The sequence below is a fragment of the Bombina bombina genome, chromosome 1, assembly GCF_027579735.1.
Source record: "Bombina bombina isolate aBomBom1 chromosome 1, aBomBom1.pri, whole genome shotgun sequence".
NCBI lineage: Eukaryota > Metazoa > Chordata > Amphibia > Anura > Bombinatoridae > Bombina > Bombina bombina.
In genome coordinates this window covers 1,370,028,614-1,370,050,098 of record NC_069499.1, presented here as the reverse complement: position 1 = coordinate 1,370,050,098, position 21,485 = coordinate 1,370,028,614, and the positions used below count along the sequence as shown (strand labels likewise).

The 21,485-nt window shown below is 41.4% G+C and overlaps 1 protein-coding gene across 1 annotated transcript in view; it reads left to right on the top strand.

The window, feature by feature from the left end:
• INTS3 (integrator complex subunit 3) overlaps positions 1 to 21,485 on the top strand; it is an 883,995-nt gene that overhangs the window by 337,554 nt on the left and 524,956 nt on the right. The window contains 2 exon segments of the mRNA XM_053719732.1: positions 9,130 to 9,236; positions 9,677 to 9,796. Coding sequence (XP_053575707.1) covers positions 9,130 to 9,236; positions 9,677 to 9,796 — 227 coding nt within the window.

The window sequence follows — 21,485 nt, the reverse complement described above, 5'->3', positions numbered from 1 at the left end:
CGACGATATACTCTTATATATACCATTACCTCTACTGATTCTCGTTTCAGTACTGGTTTGGCTTTCTACTACATGTAGATGAGTGTCCTGGGGTAAGTAAGTCTTATTTTCTGTGACAATCTAAGCTATGGTTGGGCACTTTTTTTATAAAGTTCTAAATATATGTATTCAAACATTTATTTGCCTTGACTCAGGATGTTCAACATTCCTTATTTCAGACAGTCAGTTTCATATTTGGGATAATGCATATGAATACATTTTTTTCTTACCTTAAAATTTGACTTTTTCCCTGTGGGCTGTTAGGCTCGCGGGGGCTGAAAATGCTTCATTTTATTGCGTCATTCTTGGCGCTGACTTTTTTGGCGCAAATTTTTTTTTCTGTTTCCGGCGTCATACGTGTCGCCGGAAGTTGCGTCATTTTTGACGTTCTTTTGCGCCAAAAGTGTCGGCGTTCCGGATGTGGTGTCATTTTTGGCGCCAAATAATGTGGGCGTCATTTTTGGCGCTTAAAAAATAGGGGCGTCACTATTGTCTCCACATTATTTAAGTCTCATTATTTATTGCTTCTGGTTGCTAGAAGCTTGTTCACTGGCATTTTTTCCCATTCCTGAAACTGTCATTTAAGGAATTTGATCAATTTTGCTTTATATGTTGTTTTTTCTATTACATATTGCAAGATGTCCCACGTTGAAACTGAGTCAGAAGATACTTCTGGAAAATCGCTGCCTGGTGCTGGAGCTACCAAAGCTAAGTGTATCTGCTGTAAACTTATGGTATCTGTTCCTCCAGCTGTTGTTTGTACTGTTTGTCATGACAAACTTGTAAATGCAGATAATATTTCCTTTAGTACTGTTACATTACCTGTTGCTGTTCCGTCAACATCTAATACTCAGAGTGTTCCTGATAACATAAGAGATTTTGTTTCTAAATCCATTAAGAAGGCTATGTCTGTTATTCTTCCTTCTAGTAAACGTAATCAGTCTTTTAAAACTTCTCATTTTTCAGATGAATTTTTAAATGAACATCATCATTCTGTTAATGGTTCTTCTGGTTCAGAGGATTCTGTCTCAGAGGTTGATGCTGATAAATCTTCATATTTATTTAAAATGGAATTTATTCGTTCTTTACTTAAAGAAGTCCTAATTGCATTAGAAATTGAGGATTCTGGTCCTCTTGATACTAAATCTAAACGTTTAGATAAGGTTTTTAAATCTCCTGTAGTTATTCCAGAAGTTTTTCCTGTCCCTGGTGCTATTTCTGAAGTAATTTCCAGGGAATGGGATAATTTGGGTAATTCATTTACTCCTTCTAAACGTTTTAAGCAATTATATCCTGTGCCATCTGACAGATTAGAGTTTTGGGACAAAATCCCTAAGGTTGATGGGGCTGTCTCTACTCTTGCTAAGCGTACTACTATTCCTACGGCAGATGGTACTTCCTTTAAGGATCCTTTAGATAGGAAAATTGAATCCTTTCTAAGAAAAGCTTACTTGTGTTCAGGTAATCTTCTTAGACCGGCTATATCTTTAGCGGATGTTGCTGCAGCTTCAACTTTTTGGTTAGAAGCTTTAGCGCAACAAGTAACAGATCATAATTCTCATAGCATTATTATTCTTCTTCAACATGCTAATAATTTTATTTGTGATGCCATCTTTGATATCATTAGAGTTGATGTCAGGTATATGTCTCTAGCTATTTTAGCTAAAAGAGCTTTATGGCTTAAAACTTGGAATGCTGATATGTCTTCTAAGTCTACTCTGCTTTCCCTTTCTTTCCAGGGTAATAAATTGTTTGGTTCTCAGTTGGATTCTATTATCTCAACTGTTACTGGAGGGAAAGGAACTTTTTTACCACAGGATAAAAAAATCTAAAGGTAAATTTAGGTCTTATAATCGTTTTCGTTCCTTTCGTCACAACAAGGAACAAAAGCCTGATCCTTCATCCTCAGGAGCGGTATCAGTTTGGAAACCATCTCCAGTCTGGAATAAATCCAAGCCTTTTAGAAAATCAAAGCCAGCTCCTAAGTCCACATGAAGGTGCGGCCCTCATTCCAGCTCAGCTGGTAGGGGGCAGATTACGTTTTTTCAAAGAAATTTGGATCAATTCCGTTCACAATCTTTGGATTCAGAACATTGTTTCAGAAGGGTACAGAATCGGCTTCAAGATAAGGCCTCCTGCAAATAGATTTTTTCTTTCCCGTGTCCCAGTAAACCCAGCGAAGGCTCAAGCATTTCTGAAATGTGTTTCAGATCTAGAGTTGGCTGGAGTAATTATGCCAGTTCCAGTTCTGGAACAGGGACTGGGGTTTTATTCAAATCTCTTCATTGTACCAAAGAAGGAGAATTCCTTCAGACCAGTTCTGGATCTAAAAATATTGAATCGTTATGTAAGGATACCAACATTCAAAATGGTAACTGTAAGGACTATCCTGTATTTTGTTCAGCAAGGGCATTATATGTCTACAATAGATTTACAGGATGCATATCTGCATATTCCGATTCATCCAGATCACTATCAGTTTCTGAGATTCTCTTTCCTAGACAAGCATTACCAGTTTGTGGCTCTGCCGTTTGGCCTAGCTACAGCTCCAAGAATTTTTACAAAGGTTCTCGGTGCCCTTCTGTCTGTAATCAGAGAACAGGGTATTGTGGTATTTCCTTATTTGGACGATATCTTGGTACTTGCTCAGTCTTCACATTTAGCAGAATCTCATACAAATCGACTTGTGTTGTTTCTTCAACATCATGGTTGGAGGATCAATTTACCAAAAAGTTCATTGATTCCTCAGACACAGGTAACCTTTTTAGGTTTCCAGATAGATTCAGTGTCCATGACTCTATCTTTGACAGACAAGAGACGTCTAAAATTGATATCAGCTTGTCGAAACCTTCAGTCACAATCATTCCCTTCGGTAGCCTTATGCATGGAAATTCTAGGTCTTATGACTGCTGCTTCGGACGCGATCCCCTTTGCTCATTTTCACATGCGACCTCTTCAGCTCTGTATGCTGAACCAGTGGTGCAGGGATTACACAAAGATATCTCAATTAATATCTTTAAAACCGATTGTACGACACTCTCTGACGTGGTGGACAGATCACCATCGTTTAGTTCAGGGGGCTTCTTTTGTTCTTCCGACCTGGACTGTAATTTCAACAGATGCAAGTCTTACAGGTTGGGGAGCTGTGTGGGGGTCTCTGACAGCACAAGGGGTTTGGGAATCTCAGGAGGTGAGATTACCGATCAATATTTTGGAACTCCGTGCAATTTTCAGAGCTCTTCAGTCTTGGCCTCTTCTGAAGAGAGAATCGTTCATTTGTTTTCAGACAGACAATGTCACAACTGTGGCATACATCAATCATCAAGGAGGGACTCACAGTCCTCTGGCTATGAAAGAAGTATCTCGAATTCTGGTATGGGCGGAATCCAGCTCCTGTCTAGTTTCTGCGGTTCATATCCCAGGTATAGACAATTGGGAAGCGGATTATCTCAGTCGCCAAACGTTACATCCGGGCGAATGGTCTCTTCACCCAGAGGTATTTCTTCAGATTGTTCAAATGTGGGGACTTCCAGAAATAGATCTGATGGCCTCTCATCTAAACAAGAAACTTCCCAGGTATCTGTCCAGATCCAGGGATCCTCAAGCGGAAGCAGTGGATGCATTGTCACTTCCTTGGAAGTATCATCCTGCCTAAATCTTTCTGCCTCTAGTTCTTCTTCCAAGAGTAATCTCCAAGATTCTGAAGGAATGCTCGTTTGTTCTGCTGGTAGCTCCAGCATGGCCTCACAGGTTTTGGTATGCGGATCTTGTCCGGATGGCCTCTTGCCAACCGTGGACTCTTCCGTTAAGGCCAGACCTTCTGTCGCAAGGTCCTTTTTTCCATCAGGATCTCAAATCCTTAAATTTAAAGGTATGGAGATTGAACGCTTGATTCTTAGTCAAATAGGTTTCTCTGACTCTGTGATTAATACTATGTTACAGGCTCGTAAATCTGTATCTAGGGAGATATATTATAGAGTCTGGAAGACTTATATTTCTTGGTGTCTTTCTCATCATTTTTCCTGGCATTCTTTTAGAATTCCGAGAATATTACAGTTTCTTCAGGATGGTTTGGATAAAGGTTTGTCTGCAAGTTCCTTGAAAGGACAAATCTCTGCTCTTTCTGTTCTTTTTCACAGAAAGATTGCTAATCTTCCTGATATTCATTGTTTTGTACAAGCTTTGGTTCGTATAAAACCTGTCATTAAGTCAATTTCTCCTCCTTGGAGTTTGAATTTGGTTCTGGGGGCTCTTCAAGCTCCTCCGTTTGAACCTATGCATTCATTGGACATTAAATTACTTTCTTGGAAAGTTTTGTTCCTTTTGGCCATCTCTTCTGCCAGAAGAGTTTCTGAATTATCTGCTCTTTCTTGTGAGTCTCCTTTTCTGATTTTTCACCAGGAAAAGGCGGTGTTGCGAACTTCTTTTCAATTTTTACCTAAGGTTGTGAATTCCAACAACATTAGTAGAGAAATTGTGGTTCCTTCATTATGTCCTAATCCTAAGAATTCTAAGGAGAAATCATTGCATTCTTTGGATGTAGTTAGAGCTTTGAAATATTATGTTGAAGCTACTAAGAAATTCCGAAAGACTTCTAGTCTATTTGTTATCTTTTCCGGTTCTAGGATAGGTCAGAAGGCCTCTGCCATTTCTTTGGCATCTTGGTTGAAATCTTTAATTCATCATGCTTATGTCGAGTCGGGTAGAACTCCGCCTCAAAGAATTACAGCTCATTCTACTAGGTCAGTTTCTACTTCCTGGGCGTTTAGGAATGAAGCTTCGGTTGATCAGATTTGCAAAGCAGCAACTTGGTCTTCTTTGCATACTTTTACAAAATTCTACCATTTTGATGTGTTTTCTTCTTCTGAAGCTGTCTTTGGTAGAAAAGTACTTCAGGCAGCTTTTTCAGTATGAATCTTCTGCTTATATTTTCAGTTTTTTTCTTTATAAGATTTAAACTTTATTTTGGGTGTGGATTTTTTTCAGCGGAATTGGTTTTCTTTATTTTATCCCTCCCTCTCTAGTGACTCTTGCGTGGAAGATCCACATCTTGGGTAGTCATTATCCCATACGTCACTAGCTCATGGACTCTTGCTAATTACATGAAAGAAAACATAATTTATGTAAGAACTTACCTGATAAATTCATTTCTTTCATATTAGCAAGAGTCCTTGAGGCCCACCCTTTTTTTGTGGTGGTTATGATTTTTTTTGTATAAAGCACAATTATTCCATTTCCTTATATTTATGCTTCGCACTTTTTTCTTATCACCCCACTTCTTGGCTATTCGTTAAACTGATTTGTGGGTTTAGTGAGGGGTGTATTTATAGGCATTTTGAGGTTTGGGAAACTTTGCCCCTCCTGGTAGGAATGTATATCCCATACGTCACTAGCTCATGGACTTTTGCTAATATGAAAGAAATGAATTTATCAGGTAAGTTCTTACATAAATTATGTTTTTCTAATCTTGCCTTGCCCTTCAGTCCTCTCCTCGGCCTTCAGTGGCTCAGTGCATAGAGGTAATTGGTCTGATGGTGGCTTTCATGGACATCATCCCGTTCGCTCGGTTCCATCTCATTGCTCTGCAGTTATGCATGCTAAGTCAATGGAACGGGGACTATGCGGATCTGTCTCCTCTAATAGATCTGGATCAGGCAACAAGAGACTCTCTTCCGTGGTGGTTGTCTCAGGAACACCTCTCCCAGGGAACCTGCTTCCGCAGACCTTCCTGGGTGATTGTGACCACGGATGCCAGCTTACTGGGCTGGGGAGCAATCTGGCGTTCATTGAAGGCTCAGGGTCTATGGACTCGGGAGTAGTTGGTTCTCCCCATAAACATCCTAGAGCTGAGAGCAATCATCATTGCTCTACTGGCCTGGCCTCAGTTAGCTTTAGCCCGGTTTATCAGGTTCCAGTCGGACAACATAACATCGGTGGCTTACATCAACCACCAGGGAGGAACTCTGAGTTCCTTGGCCATGTCAGAGGTGACCAGAATTATTCAGTGGGCGGAGACCCACAGCTGCTGTCTATCTGCGATCCACATTCCAGGAGTGGACAATTGGGAAGCGGATTTTCTAAGCAGGCAGACTTTTCATCCCGGTAGCTTGACCCTAAAATAGGGGCGGCCGGAGCTGGACCTCATGGCATCTCGGCAGAATACCAAGCTCTGGAAGTACGGTTCGAGGTCAAGGGATCCTCAGGCCGTCCTGATAGATGCTCTGGCGGTTCCTTCCAGTCTAGTATACCCATTTCCTCCATTCGCTCTCATTCCATGAGTCATTGCTCAAATCAAGCAGGAGAGGGCGTTGGTGATTTTCATAGCTCCGACGTGGCCCCGCAGGATCTGGTATGCAGACCTAGTGGAAATGTCATCTTTTCCACCTTGGAAACTACCTCTGAGGACCTTTTAATTCAGGGTCCCTTCTTCCACCCAAATCTCGTTTCTCTGAAGCTGACTGCTTGGAGATTGAACGCTTAATCTTATCTAAGCGTGGGTTTTTCAAGTTGGTCATTGAGACCTTGATCCAGGCTCGCAAGCCTGCGACTAGAAGGATTTACCATAAGGTATGGCGTTAATATCTGTATTAGTGTGAATTCATGGGCTACTCTTGGAGTAGAGTCAGGATTCTTAGGATTTTGTTCTTTCTCCAGGAAGGTCTGGAGAAGGAAGGGTTTGTCTGCAAGTACTCTGAAGGGTCAGATCTCTGCGTTGTCTATTTTGTTGCACAAGCGTCTGGCGGATATGCCAGACGTGCAGTCCTTTTGTCAGGCTTTGGTCAGAATTCGACCTGTGTTTAAACCTGTTACTCCTCCATGGAGTCTTAACCTTGTTCTTAAAGTTTTACAACAGGCTCCGTTTGAGCCTATGCATTCCTTAGATATTAAGAGGTTATCTTGGAAGGTTTTATTTCTTGTTGCTATTTCTTTTGCCCGGAGAATCTCAGAACTCTCAGCACTGCAATGTGTGATTCTCCTTATCTTATCTTTCATTCTGATAAGGTGGTTCTTCGTACCAAGTTAGGTTTCCTTCCTAAGGTTGTTTCGGACAGGAATATTAATCAGTAAATAGTTGTTCTTTCTTTGTGTCCTAATCCTTCTTGTCATAAGGAGAGTTTGTTGCACAATATAGATGTTGTGCGTGCGCTGAAATTCTACTTACTGGCAACTAAGGACTTTCGTCAGTCTTCGGCTTTGTTTGTTTGTTTGTTTCTATGGGAAAAACAAGGGCCAGAAAGCTTTGGCTACTTCTTTCTTTTTGGCTGAAGAGTATTATTTGTTTGGCCTATGAGACTGCTGGACAGCAACCAACCTCCTGAGAGAATCACAGCTCATTCCACAAGGGGTGTTTCTTCTTCCTGGGCTTTCAAAAATGATTATGTGGAACAGATTTGCAAGGCTGCAACTTGGTCCTCTTTACATACTTTTTCAAAATTTTATAAATTTGATACTTTTGCTTTGGCTGAGGCTTCTTTTGGGAAAAGGTTCTACAAGCGGTGGTGCCTTCTGTTTAGGTTACCTGTCTTGTCCCTCCCTTATCATCTGTGTCCTCTGGCTTGGGTATTGATTCCCAACAGTAATTGATGATGATCCTTGGACTCACCGTGTCATTAGAAAGAAAACGAAATTTATACTTACTTGTTAAATTTCTTTCTTTATTGACACAGTGAGTCCACGGCCCTCCCTGTTTTTTCAGACAGTTAAACCTCTGCACCTTGTGTTATTTCCTCTCTCTCCTTTCCCTTGGTCGAATGACTGGGGTTTGTGGGAAGAGATGTGATACTTAACAGCTTTGCTGTGGTGCTCTTTGCTGCCTCCTGCTGGCCAGGAGTGATATTCCCAACAGTAATTGATGATGATCCATGGATTAACCTTGTCAAGAAAGAAATTAATTTATCAGGTAAGCATACATTTTGTTTTTTCCATTGTTTTCTCTGTCTAATCTCCCACTGTGAGCATTATTTCTTCTAAACTTTTTTGTTTACATAGTTCTTCTATAACCAGTACTTAAAGGGACATGAAACCCAAATTTGTTCTTTCATTCTTTAGATAAAGAATACAATTTTAAATAACTTTCCAATTTACTTCTATTCTCTTATTTTCTTCATCCATTTTTTTAAGCAGCAGCAATGCACTACTGGAAGCTAGCTGAACAAATTGGATAAAACAATGACAGACATATATGTGCAGCCAACAATCAGAAGCTCTTGAGCCTACCTAGCTATCTTTTTCAACAAAGTATACCAAGAAAACAAAACAAATGAGCATATAAAAGTAAACTGGAAAATTGCTGAATTATTAAAGGGACAGTCAACACCAGAATTTTTGTTATTTAAAAATAAAGATAATCCCTTTATTACCCATTTCCCAGTTTTGCACAACCAACACAGTTATATTAATATACTTTTTACCTCTGTAATTATCTTGTATCTAAGCTTCTGCTGACTGCCCCCTTATTTCAGTTCTTTTGACAGACATGTAGTTTAGCCAATCAGTGCTCAGTCCTAGGTCAGTTTACGTGCATGAGCTCAATGTTATCTATATGAAACATGTGAACTAATGCCCTCTAGTGGTCAAAATGTATTCAGATTAGAGGCAGTCTTCAAGGTCTAAGAAATTAGCATGTGAACCTCCTAGTTTTAGCTTTCAACTAAGAATACCAAGAGAACAAAGCAAAATTGGTGATAAAAGTAAATTGGGAAGTTGTTTAAAATTGCATACCCTATTTAAATCATGAAAGTTTTTTTTGGACTTGAATGTGGTTTTTGTGTACCTTTTAAGTATTCAACATTTCAGTATAAGTTGGAGACAACTATTTCAATTGACAAATTAAAGAAACAATTTTTAAATCATTTAATACACTCCAGCAGGATAATGTGGATCATTAGAAACACATTAAGGGGAAGAGAAAAAAAACACAGCACACTCTCCCTTTAATGCTGATTTTCTACTTGTTGAATTTGTTGATAGCCCTGCTTGACTCCATAGGTCGTGTTTCTCCCCTACCTTGTGCCCTAAATGTATCTTTTATTTTTTTGTTGTTTACCATGCAATGTATTTATCTTAGATTTTTGTCCTTTCTCATTTAAGACACCTGGCTCCTTTGTTTCATAACCCCAAGCTGGACAAAGAGCTGCGCTCGATGCTTAGAGAAAAATTTCCAGAGTTTTGCAGCATTCCTTCTCCTGCCTCAGAAAGTAAGAGCGACAAATTAGTGTGTTCCATATCCTCACATCTCCCTTCTCCTTTCTTGTATATTAAATATTTCTTCTCTTCTGTACCTTGAACACTCTTTCACTCTCTTTTCCTTTTTGTATTATTCTTTGTACCTTTTACCACTCATTCATTAACATTGTTTCTCTTTTCCCTTTTTCATCTCTTTTCCTCCACTCATATTTTTTAGCTCTCTTCTTTACCACTCTCTTCTCTCTTTGTTGCTAATCTTTTCTTCTTTTCAAATCTTATATACAGTATGCTTATTTGACATTCGGCCATGATCCATGACTATTCAGTTTTATTTCAGCTGGTTATCTGGTGTGAGCTAATGGTTGTCTTAATATCAAGTATTGAGTCATCATAATATTCTGTGGTGCTTGAAACATCTAGCTGAAAATTTTAGTTTTTATATCTACTGCAGTCAAAACAGAGGAGCCGGTAACTATGGAGATGGAGAACAACATGGTGGATAAGGAAGATGGCTGCTATGACAATGCAGAAGCTGCATTTAGTGACGACGATGAGGAAATGAACAACAAAGGTGCAAAAATGCGATAAAATATTTATGGGCTAGAAGTCATCAACATTTACCCACATCACATTCTTGTTTGCCTCAGTCTTGCCTTACAACCACCTCACCTATTTTAGCACTGACACAAACACACAGTGTTATGTCACTGAATGTCGTAAACTTTAGACAACTTTTCATTTTTTTATTTCTCCCTTTCTCCAATGCAAAACAGTGCTCTTTACTGATACGCTTAGAAACATACTTGCACTCTGACTCCAACCTTAATGCTTATCTATCAACACCATTTTCTTTGAGATATTTCATCCTTTTTCTTTACTGTTAACTTCATATTCCACTCTTTCATTATACCTTCAGTATTTGCTTCTTGGTACTTTGTGCACTTCCATCTAGCCATCTACACCCAAAACGCATCTCTTTTTAGTATGCCTGTTTTTTCTTGTTCTCTTTCTATGTGCTTTTGTATTATTTCCCTTGGAAAGTCACCCTAAGGGTTATGGGGGGAACCAGATGTGGACCCCTTGCACAGTGTGCTTCGAGGGATGTGGCTGCACCTCATTGACAAGGCGCACAGTAGTCTGAAACGATCATCTGGGGTTGTCATTTGCCTTGTTCAGAAGATAATTGCCTGCTATTTTGGGTCTGGATTGACTTTACTAGTTGAGATAAGACTGATGCACTTCAGGAAGGTTCTTTTATGAGAAAAGCACAATTGGGCTAAAAGAGGCTGCTCCTGGGTGGTAACGCTTCATAGAACAGCCTACTGAGCTGCTGTTTGTTTCTGGTAGAGCACTTCTCTTTCTGTGTGTACAAAAAAATTATAACTACCCTCCTTCATTGGCAACCACATGCAGCCAAATGTCATACTATATTTGCCCTATCTGTTATAAATAATTTGATAAACGTCTGCGCACTCAGCTATGTTACTGCTTCACTTTCTTTCCTAAGGTCTTGCGTTATACTCTTGTGACAACTCCTGTTTGCTGATTCACATGGTTTTATAACTGTGTGTCCCTGCTGCCCTGTCTCTTTGTTTTTTTCTAACCATTTACTCACAATTTCAATTTACATTTTTACACCTTTGTGATGACATCTCAATATTTTTCATATCCACTTTCTCCACATTATTGTAGAGAGCTTATTAGTCATACACAGTCACTACACCTCCATAATCTCTTGACACTCGTAACACAGCAGAGCAATGAATATTAGAAATTATATTTTCCATCTTAATGGTAGAGTCCAGTGCTTCATTACTTGTGGGAATCAATAACCTGGCCACCAGGAGGAGGCAAAGACACCCCAGCCAAAGACTTAAATACCTCCCCTCATCCCCCAGTACCCTCATCCCACAGTCATTCTTTGCCTTTCGTCACCGAAGGTTGGCAGAGAAGTGTCGGAAGATTCGGAGTAGTCTCTTATAGAGCCTAGTACTCTTCGCAATGGGACTGGAGTTTTAAGTAGTCCTGTCAGCCTCTCAGTGAGAGCAAGTTAGAGTCTGTAGATGCAGGGAGTGTCGTCTCTTCAAAATCATCCTGACTCAGATTAACAGCTCTATAAGCAATTAGCATTGACGTGTTTCAGCCTGCTTTTTGCTCTCAAGTCCATGTCAGGAGCGATGCTACTAACTTGTCACACTTGAAAGGCTGTGTTCCTGTTCCACGGCATAGATTCTGGTAAGATAGTTTCATTTTTTTTATACATGTATGGTAACGCAAGAAGACAGGGTCACAGTGTGACTCCTTTTATCTGTATAGAATCAAGGGTTAATATCTCATGAGGGGAATTATTGAACTGGGGGGAATAATCTTATGTGTTTATTTGATTTCTTTTTAAAGACACGAGTCCACGGATCATCTTCATTACTTATGGGATATTCACCTCCTGGTCAGCAGGAGGAGGCAAAGAGCACCACAGCAGAGCTGTTAAATAGCTCCTCCCTTCCCTCCCACTCCAGTCATTCTCTTTGCCTACGTTAGTGATAGGAAGAGGTAAAGTGAGGTGTTAGATTAGATTCTTCTATCAAGAGTTTATTATTTTTAAAGTAGTGCCAAAGAGTGCTGCTTTGTCCTAGGGTGTAGCTGTGGTCCATATCAGTCTCTACAGTAGAGCTTTGGTGGCTTTAAAGCAATGGGAACTTGCGGGACATAATTCTCACTGCGCCTCCCAGAATTTACTTGCTGCCCTAATCCTTCAGTCTGAGGTAGTTTTTCACTCAGCATTTTGTTTTCCTCAGGTCGATGGGAGGGACAGGACCTCTCAAACCTGAGAGCTGCCTTTACTGCCAGGCAGAAGACAAGCTAAGTGCTGCCTTATATTCTGGGATTAAGGACTCTACAACAGAGAAAAAAAAAATCAGACATAAAGGGCTATTTTTATTGAACAGTACTTATGTGGGGACATGGTTTCTTTCTGGTAAGAAAGTTATTTTGGGCAGTGTGAGGAACAGGGCACTGGGGCTAGAGAAAGCAGTGCTTTACTAGAGGGTTGTTATTTTTAGCTCCGGTGGTTTCACAGTGTATGTATTAGGGCGGTCCTTCTGGTGTTTTGGTGCCATTCAGTAGCGCTATCAGGAACTGACTAATTGCGCAGTTTATCCAGTCTGCCCTGGAATCGCATGAGAGTCGTGTTTTTCTAGTGCAGACACGGAGTTGTTCTTTTCTTCTGTTAAGTGTGATCAGTCCACGGGTCATCATTACTTCTGGGATATTACTCCTCCCCAACAGGAAGTGCAAGAGGATTCACCCAGCAGAGCTGCATATAGCTCCTCCCCTCTACGTCACTCTCAGTCATTCTCTTGCACCCAACGACTAGATAGGATGTGTGAGAGGACTATGGTGATTATACTTAGTTTTATATCTTCAATCAAAAGTTTGTTATTTTAAAATAGCACCGGAGTGTGTTATTACCTCTCTGGCAGAGTTTGAAGAAGAATCTACCAGAGTTTTTGCTATGATTTTAGCCGGAGTTGTTAAGATCATATTGCTGTTTCTCGGCCATCTGAGGAGAGGTAAACTTCAGATCAGGGGACAGCGGGCAGATGAATCTGCATAGAGGTATGTAGCAGCTTTTATTTTCTGACAATGGAATTGATGAGAAAATCCTGCCATACCGATATAATGTCATGTATGTATACTTTACACTTCAGTATTCTCGGGAATGGTACTTCACTAGAATTACACTGTAAAAAGTACTTAAAGCTGTTTAATAACTAGAAATTATGTTTAACGTTTTTGCTGGAATGTAAAATCGTTTTCATTTGCTGAGGTACTGAGTGAATAAATGTTTGGGCACTATTTTTCCACTTGGCAGTTGCTTAATCTTTTTTCTGACAGTTTCTGTTCTCTCTCACTGCTGTGTGTGAGGGGGAGGGGCCGTTTTTTTGGCGCCTTTGCTACGCATCAGAATTTTCAGTCAGCAGCTCATTGTATTTCCTGCATGATCCGGTTCATCTCTACAGAACTCAGGGGCCTTCAAAACTTATTTTGAGGGAGGTAATTTCTCTCAGCAGAGCTGTGAGAATTATAGTTGACTGAGATAAAAAACGTTTATTCTGTAATTTTTTTCCTGCTTTCAGAATTTGTTATCTTTGCTAATGGGATTAAACCTTTGCTAAAAGTTGTGTTGTTTACAAGGATTGAGGCTATAACTGTTTCAATTTATTAATTTTCACTTGTCATAGATCTTCTGTGCTTCTTAAAGGCACAGTACGTTTTTAATAATATTCTAATTGAATTGTATTCCAAGTTGCAAGTTTATTTGCTAGTGTGTTAAACATGTCTGATTCAGAGGAAGATACCTGTGTCATTTGTAGCAATGCCAAAGTGGAGCCCAATAGAAATTTATGTACTAACTGTATTGATGCTACTTTAAATAAAAGTCAATCTGTACAAATTGAACAAATTTCACCAAACAACGAGGGGAGAGTTATGCCGACTAACTCGCCTCACGTGTCAGTACCTGCATCTCCCGCTCGGGAGGTGCGTGATATTGTAGCGCCGAGTACATCTGGGCGGCCATTACAAATCACATTACAGGATATGGCTACTGTTATGACTGAAGTTTTGGCTAAATTACCAGAACTAAGAGGTAAGCGTGATCACTCTGGGGTGAGAACAGAGTGCGCTGATAATATTAGGGCCATGTCAGACACTGCGTCACAGGTGGCAGAACATGAGGACGGAGAACTTCATTCTGTGGGTGACGGTTCTGATCCAAACAGACTGGATTCAGATATTTCAAATTTTAAATTTAAGCTGGAAAACCTCCGTGTATTACTAGGGGAGGTGTTAGCGGCTCTGAATGATTGTAACACAGTTGCAATACCAGAGAAAATGTGTAGGTTGGATAAGTATTTTGCGGTACCGGCGAGTACTGAGGTTTTTCCTATACCTAAGAGACTTACTGAAATTGTTACTAAGGAGTGGGATAGACCCGGTGTGCCGTTCTCACCCCCTCCGATATTTAGAAAAATGTTTCCAATAGACGCCACCACACGGGACTTATGGCAAACGGTCCCTAAGGTGGAGGGAGCAGTTTCTACTTTAGCTAAGCGTACCACTATCCCGGTGGAGGATAGCTGTGCTTTTTCAGATCCAATGGATAAAAAATTAGAGGGTTACCTTAAGAAAATGTTTGTTCAACAAGGTTTTATATTGCAACCCCTTGCATGCATTGCGCCGATCACGGCTGCAGCGGCATTCTGGATTGAGTCTCTGGAAGAGAACATTAGTTCAGCTACTCTGGACGACATTACGGACAGGCTTAGAGTCCTTAAACTAGCTAATTCATTCATTTCGGAGGCCGTAGTACATCTAACTAAACTTACGGCGAAGAATTCAGGATTCGCCATTCAGGCACGCAGGGCGCTGTGGCTAAAATCCTGGTCAGCTGATGTTACTTCTAAGTCTAAATTGCTTAATATACCTTTCAAAGGGCAGACCTTATTCGGGCCCGGGTTGAAAGATTATCGCTGACATTACAGGAGGTAAAGGCCATGCCCTGCCTCAGGACAAAGCCAAAGCTAAGGCTAGACAGTCTAATTTTCGTTCCTTTCGTAATTTCAAAACAGGAGCAGCATCAACTTCCTCTGCACCAAAACAGGAAGGAGCTGTTGCTCGCTACAGACAAGGCTGGAAACCTAACCAGTCCTGGAACAAGGGCAAGCAGACCAGGAAACCTGCTGCTGCCCCTAAAACAGCATGAATTGAGGGCCCCCGATCCGGGATCGGATCTAGTGGGGGGCAGACTTTCTCTCTTCGCCCAGGCTTGGGCAAGAGATGTCCAGGATCCCTGGGCGCTAGAGATAATATCTCAGGGATACCTTCTGGACTTCAAATACTCTCCTCCAAGAGAGAGATTTCATCTGTCAAGGTTGTCAACAATCCAGACAAAGAAAGAGGCGTTTCTACGCTGCGTACAAGAACTTTTATTAATGGGAGTAATCCATCCAGTTCCACGGTTGGAACAGGGACAAGGGTTTTACTCAAATCTGTTTGTGGTTCCCAAAAAAGAGGGAACTTTCAGACCAATCCTGGATTTAAAGATCCTAAACAAATTCCTAAGAGTTCCATCGTTCAAAATGGAGACTATTCGGACAATTTTACCTATGATCCAAGAGGGTCAGTACATGACCACTGTAGATTTAAAAGATGCTTACCTTCACATACCGATTCACAAAGATCATTACCGGTACCTAAGGTTTGCCTTCCTAGACAGGCATTACCAGTTTGTGGCTCTTCCATTCGGATTGGCTACAGCTCCAAGAATCTTCACAAAGGTTCTGGGTGCTCTTCTGGCGGTACTAAGACCGCGGGGAATCTCGGTAGCTCCATACCTAGACGACATTCTGATACAAGCTTCAAGCTTTCAAACTGCCAAGTCTCATACAGAGTTAGTACTGGCATTTCTAAGGTCACATGGATGGAAGGTGAACGAAAAGAAAAGTTCACTCGTTCCACTCACAAGAGTTCCCTTCCTGGGGACTCTTATAGATTCTGTAGAAATGAAGATTTACCTGACAGAGGACAGGCTAACAAGACTTCAAAGTGCTTGCCGCACCCTTCATTCCATTCAACACCCGTCAGTGGCTCAATGCATGGAGGTAATCGGCTTAATGGTAGCGGCAATGGACATAGTACCCTTTGCACGCTTACACCTCAGACCACTGCAACTGTGCATGCTAAGTCAGTGGAATGGGGATTACTCAGACTTGTCCCCTTCTCTGAATCTGGATCAAGAGACCAGAAATTCTCTTCTATGGTGGCTTTCTCGGCCACATCTGTCCAGGGGGATGCCATTCAGCAGACCAGACTGGACAATTGTAACAACAGACGCCAGCCTTCTAGGTTGGGGTGCCGTCTGGAATTCTCTGAAGGCTCAGGGACAATGGAGTCAGGAGGAGAGTCTCCTGCCAATAAACATTCTGGAATTGAGAGCAGTTCTCAATGCCCTCCTGGCTTGGCCCCAGTTGACAACTCGGGGGTTCATCAGGTTTCAGTCGGACAACATCACGACCGTAGCTTACATCAACCATCAGGGAGGGACAAGAAGCTCCCTAGCTATGATGGAAGTATCAAAGATAATTCGCTGGGCAGAGTCTCACTCTTGCCACCTGTCAGCAATCCACATCCCGGGAGTGGAGAACTGGGAGGCGGATTTTTTAAGTCGTCAGACTTTTCATCCGGGGGAGTGGGAACTTCATCCGGAGGTCTTTGCCCAAATACTTCGACGTTGGGGCAAACCAGAGATAGATCTCATGGCGTTTCGACAGAACGCCAAGCTTCCTCGTTACGGGTCCAGATCCAGGGATCCAGGAGCAGTCCTGATAGATGCCCTGACAGCACCTTGGGACTTCAGGATGGCTTACGTGTTTCCACCCTTCCCGATGCTTCCTCGATTGATTGCCAGAATCAAACAGGAGAGAGCATCAGTGATTCTAATAGCACCTGCATGGCCACGCAGGACTTGGTATGCAGACCTGGTGGACATGTCATCCTGTCCACCTTGGTCTCTACCTCTGAAACAGGACCTTCTGATACAGGGTCCTTTCAAACATCAAAATCTAACTTCTCTGAAGCTGACTGCTTGGAAATTGAACGCTTGATTTTATCAAGACGTGGGTTTTCTGAGTCAGTTATTGATACCTTAATACAGGCTAGGAAACCTGTTACCAGAAAGATTTACCATAAGATATGGCGTAAATACCTATATTGGTGTGAATCCAAAGGTTACTCTTGGAGTAAGGTTAGGATTCCTAGGATATTGTCTTTTCTGCAAGAAGGTTTAGAAAAGGGTTTATCTGCTAGTTCATTAAAGGGACAGATCTCAGCTCTGTCCATTCTGTTACACAAACGTCTGTCAGAAGTTCCTGACGTCCAGGCTTTTTGTCAGGCTTTGGCCAGGATTAAGCCTGTGTTTAAAACTGTTGCTCCACCATGGAGTTTAAACCTTGTTCTTAATGTTTTACAGGGCGTTCCGTTTGAACCCCTTCATTCCATTGATATAAAGTTGTTATCTTGGAAAGTTCTATTTTTAATGGCTATTTCCTCGGCTCGAAGAGTCTCTGAATTATCAGCCTTACATTGTGATTCTCCTTATTTGATTTTTCATTCGGATAAGGTAGTTCTGCGTACTAAACCTGGGTTCTTACCTAAGGTAGTTACTAACAGGAATATCAATCAAGAGATTGTTGTTCCTTCTTTGTGCCCAAATCCTTCTTCAAAGAAGGAACGTCTACTGCACAACCTGGATGTAGTCCGTGCTCTAAAATTTTACTTACAGGCAACTAAGGAATTTCGACAAACGTCTTCTCTGTTTGTCGTTTACTCTGGTCAGAGGAGAGGTCAAAAAGCTTCTGCTACCTCTCTTTCTTTTTGGCTTCGTAGCATAATTCGTTTAGCTTATGAGACTGCTGGACAGCAGCCTCCTGAAAGAATTACAGCTCATTCTACTAGAGCTGTGGCTTCCACTTGGGCCTTCAAGAATGAGGCCTCTGTTGAGCAGATTTGCAAGGCTGCAACTTGGTCTTCGCTTCATACTTTTTCCAAATTTTACAAATTTGACACTTTTGCTTCATCGGAGGCTATTTTTGGGAGAAAGGTTCTTCAGGCAGTGGTTCCTTCTGTATAAAGAGCCTGCCTATCCCTCCCGTCATCCGTGTACTTTTGCTTTGGTATTGGTATCCCAGAAGTAATGATGACCCCTGGACTGATCACACTTAACAGAAGAAAACATAATTTATGCTTACCTGATAAATTCCTTTCTTCTGTAGTGTGATCAGTCCACGGCCCGCCCTGTTTTTGAGGCAGGTAAATATTTTTTAATTTATACTCCAGTCACCACTTCACCCTTGGCTTCTCCTTTCTCGTTGGTCCTTGGTCGAATGACTGGGAGTGACGTAGAGGGGAGGAGCTATATGCAGCTCTGCTGGGTGAATCCTCTTGCACTTCCTGTTGGGGAGGAGTAATATCCCAGAAGTAATGATGACCCGTGGACTGATCACACTACAGAAGAAAGGAATTTATCAGGTAAGCATAAATTATGTTTTTGTATAGTTAAAGGGACAGTAAACCTCAAAAATAATGTTATATGATTCTGCACATAGTGCAGAATTATATAACATTATATTAGCGCAAACTTTATAAAACATAATATTCCCTTTGAATTTTTTAAAACAACGGCTGTTTTTCAGACCCACTCTCTGTGCTCTTCTGAGCGGGTCTGTTTTTTTCACACAGCGCATCGGGCCAGCTGTATAGTCACAGCCCGGCCCGACCACGCCATTATACACAGTGCAGCTCGCTCCTGCTGTCAGACAGAGCAGGAGCGAGCTGCACTTAGTGTTATGGCGCGGTCGGGCCGGGCTGTGACTATACAGCTGGCCCGATGCGCTGTGTGAAAAAAACAGACCCGCTCAGAAGAGCACAGAGAGCGGGTCTGAAAAACAGCCGTTGTTTTAAAATATTCAAAGGGAATATTATGTTTTATAAAGTTTGCGCTAATATGTTATATAATTCTGCACTATGTGCAGAATTATATAACATTATTTTTGAGGTTTACTGACACTTTAAGGATCGTTTTGCTGTACTTTCTTCTCAAGCTCTATTGAAAGACAGAGGATCGTTATGAGAGCTTACTAAACAATATTCTGTAAGGTAGGAGCACTTCAGCAGAGTGCTGAGGTGCTGAAGTTATTACTTTGTTGGTTTGGTAACAGAAAACGCTTGCTATATACATAGAAATTGTTAATTTATCATTTTTGCACAAAAAAATAAAAATAACCGTTTTAAATTTAAAGAGACAGTAACGTTTTTTTACATTTAAATTTTTCTATCTAATTTGTCAATTTTTGTTTGGATATTGAAAAATTGTGTGCAAGCATGGACCAAGGGGACCTACAATATGTCACCTGTGCTTTATGTTTTGATGCTAATGTGGATCCACCAATCCCTTTCTGTCCTTCATGTATTAAAAGGACTTTAAGTTACAGAGAGAACATATTTTCAGAGCCAATCTCCTCTAAGGCAGATGTTGTCCAAGAGTCTAATGTTGAAGGTCAATTTATGCCGCAGCTTTCTCCCCAAACGTCCCAAATTTTACCGCCCTCACAAACAGTACTCTGCAGTTCCACTATAGACCCTTCGGGGATTTCATTACAAGACATAGCCTCTCTTATGTCTTCAACTATTTCTGATGCCTTGTCTGCCTTTCCTATGTTACAGAGTAAGCGTAAGAGAAAGGCCAGACATTCAGTAAGTGAGGTATCGGACGCCATTGTCGCAATTTCAGACGTCTCCTCACAGCAACCAGAAGAGGAGGGTGCTGCAGTAGCTTCTGAAGGGGAAATTTCAGATTCAGAGGGTTTATTACCCCTAACAGATTCGGAGGTGGTATCTTTCAGATTTTAGCTAGAACACCTTCGTCTGCTCCTTAGGGTGGTTTTGATTACTTTGGACGATAGTGACTCCGCAGTGGTGGTTGTCCCTCAGCAGTCTAGTAAACTGGACAGATATTTTGAGGTTCCTTCCTTTACAGATGTATTTCCAGTCCCTAAAAGAGCCACTGAAATCATTACTAAGGAGTGGGAGAGACCGGGTATTCCTTTTTCTCCCTCTCCCATTTTTAAGAAAATGTTTCCAATAGCCGATACTGTTAAGGAGGCTTGGCAAATGGTTCCTAAGGTAGAAGGAGCAGTTTCTACCCTTGCTAAAAGAACTACTATTCCCATAGAGGATAGTTGTGCTTTCAAAGATCCTATGGATAAAAAGTTAGAGGGGTTACTCAAGAAAATTTATGTACACCAGGGTCTGCAGTGGCAGCCGGCTGTGTGCATTGCCACCGTTACTAGTGCGGTAGGTTTGATGCACTATTTGAGGCCCTCAGGACTGAGACTTCTCTGGATGAGTTCCAAGATAGGATAAAGGCTCTTAAACTTGCAAATGCCTTTATTTCGGACACTTCCCTTCAGGTTATCAAATTGGGAACGAAGATTTCGAGTTTTTCTATCTTGGCCAGCAGAGCCTTATGGTTAAAGCCCTGGTCTGCGGATGTGTCTTCTAAATCTAAACTTCTAGCCATTCCTTACAAGGGGAAGACTTCGATCGGACCCGATCTGAAGGAGATTATTTCTGATATCACGGGAGGTAAGGGTCATCTTCTCCCGCAAGACAAGAGAAAAAAACATAAAGAACGACAGAGTAATTTTCGTTCCTTTCAAAGCTTCAAAGGAAACTCTTCCTCTTCCTCTTCTAAGCAGGAACAGTCCAAACCAACATGGAGACCCAGCCAGACTTGGAACAAGGGGAAACAGTCCAAGAAGCCGGTTGGTGATTCCAAGACAGCATGAGGGGGATGCCCCCGATCCGGGACCACATCTGGTAGGGGGCAGACTTTCCTTCTTTGCTCAAGCTTGGGTTTGGGATGTCCAGGATCCCTGGGCAATAGAAATAGTGTCTCAGGGATACAAACTGGAGTTCAAAGTTTGTCCTCCCAGAGGCAGATTTCTAATTTCAAGATTATCTGCAGACCAGACAAAAAGAGAGGTGTTCTTACATTGTGTAGGAGACCTTTCCGTTCTGGGAGTGATTGTTCCCGTTTCAATTCTGAAACAGGGACTGGTATTTTATTCCAATCTATTTGTAGTTCCCAAAAAGAGGTAACCTTCAGACCAATTCTAGACCTCAAAAGTCTAAATAAGTTTCTCAGGTTACCATCCTTCAAGATGGAAACTATTCGTTCCATTCTTCCATTGATCCAAGAGGGTCAATTTATGACAACAGTGGATTTAAAGGACGCGTATCTACATGTTCCCATTCACAAGGATAATCACAAGTTTTTAAGGTTTGCCTTTCTGGACAAACATTACCAGTTTGTGGCTCTCCCTTTTGGTCTTGCCACATCCCCCAGAATCTTCACAAAGGTTCTGGGATCTCTGTTAGCGGTGCTTCGTGCAAAGGGCATTGCAGTGGCGCCTTATCTGGACGACATTCTAGTTCAGGCGCCATCCTTTCAGCTAGCAAGATCACACACGGACTTGGTGTTGTCCTTCCTAAAATCCCACGTCTGGAATGTGAATTTAGAAAAGAGTTTCTTAGTTCCACACACAAGAGTGACTTTCCTAGGAACCATAATAGACTCTCTGTCTATGAAGATATTTCTGACAGAAGTCAGGAAATCAAAGATTATCGATACTTGCCTAGCC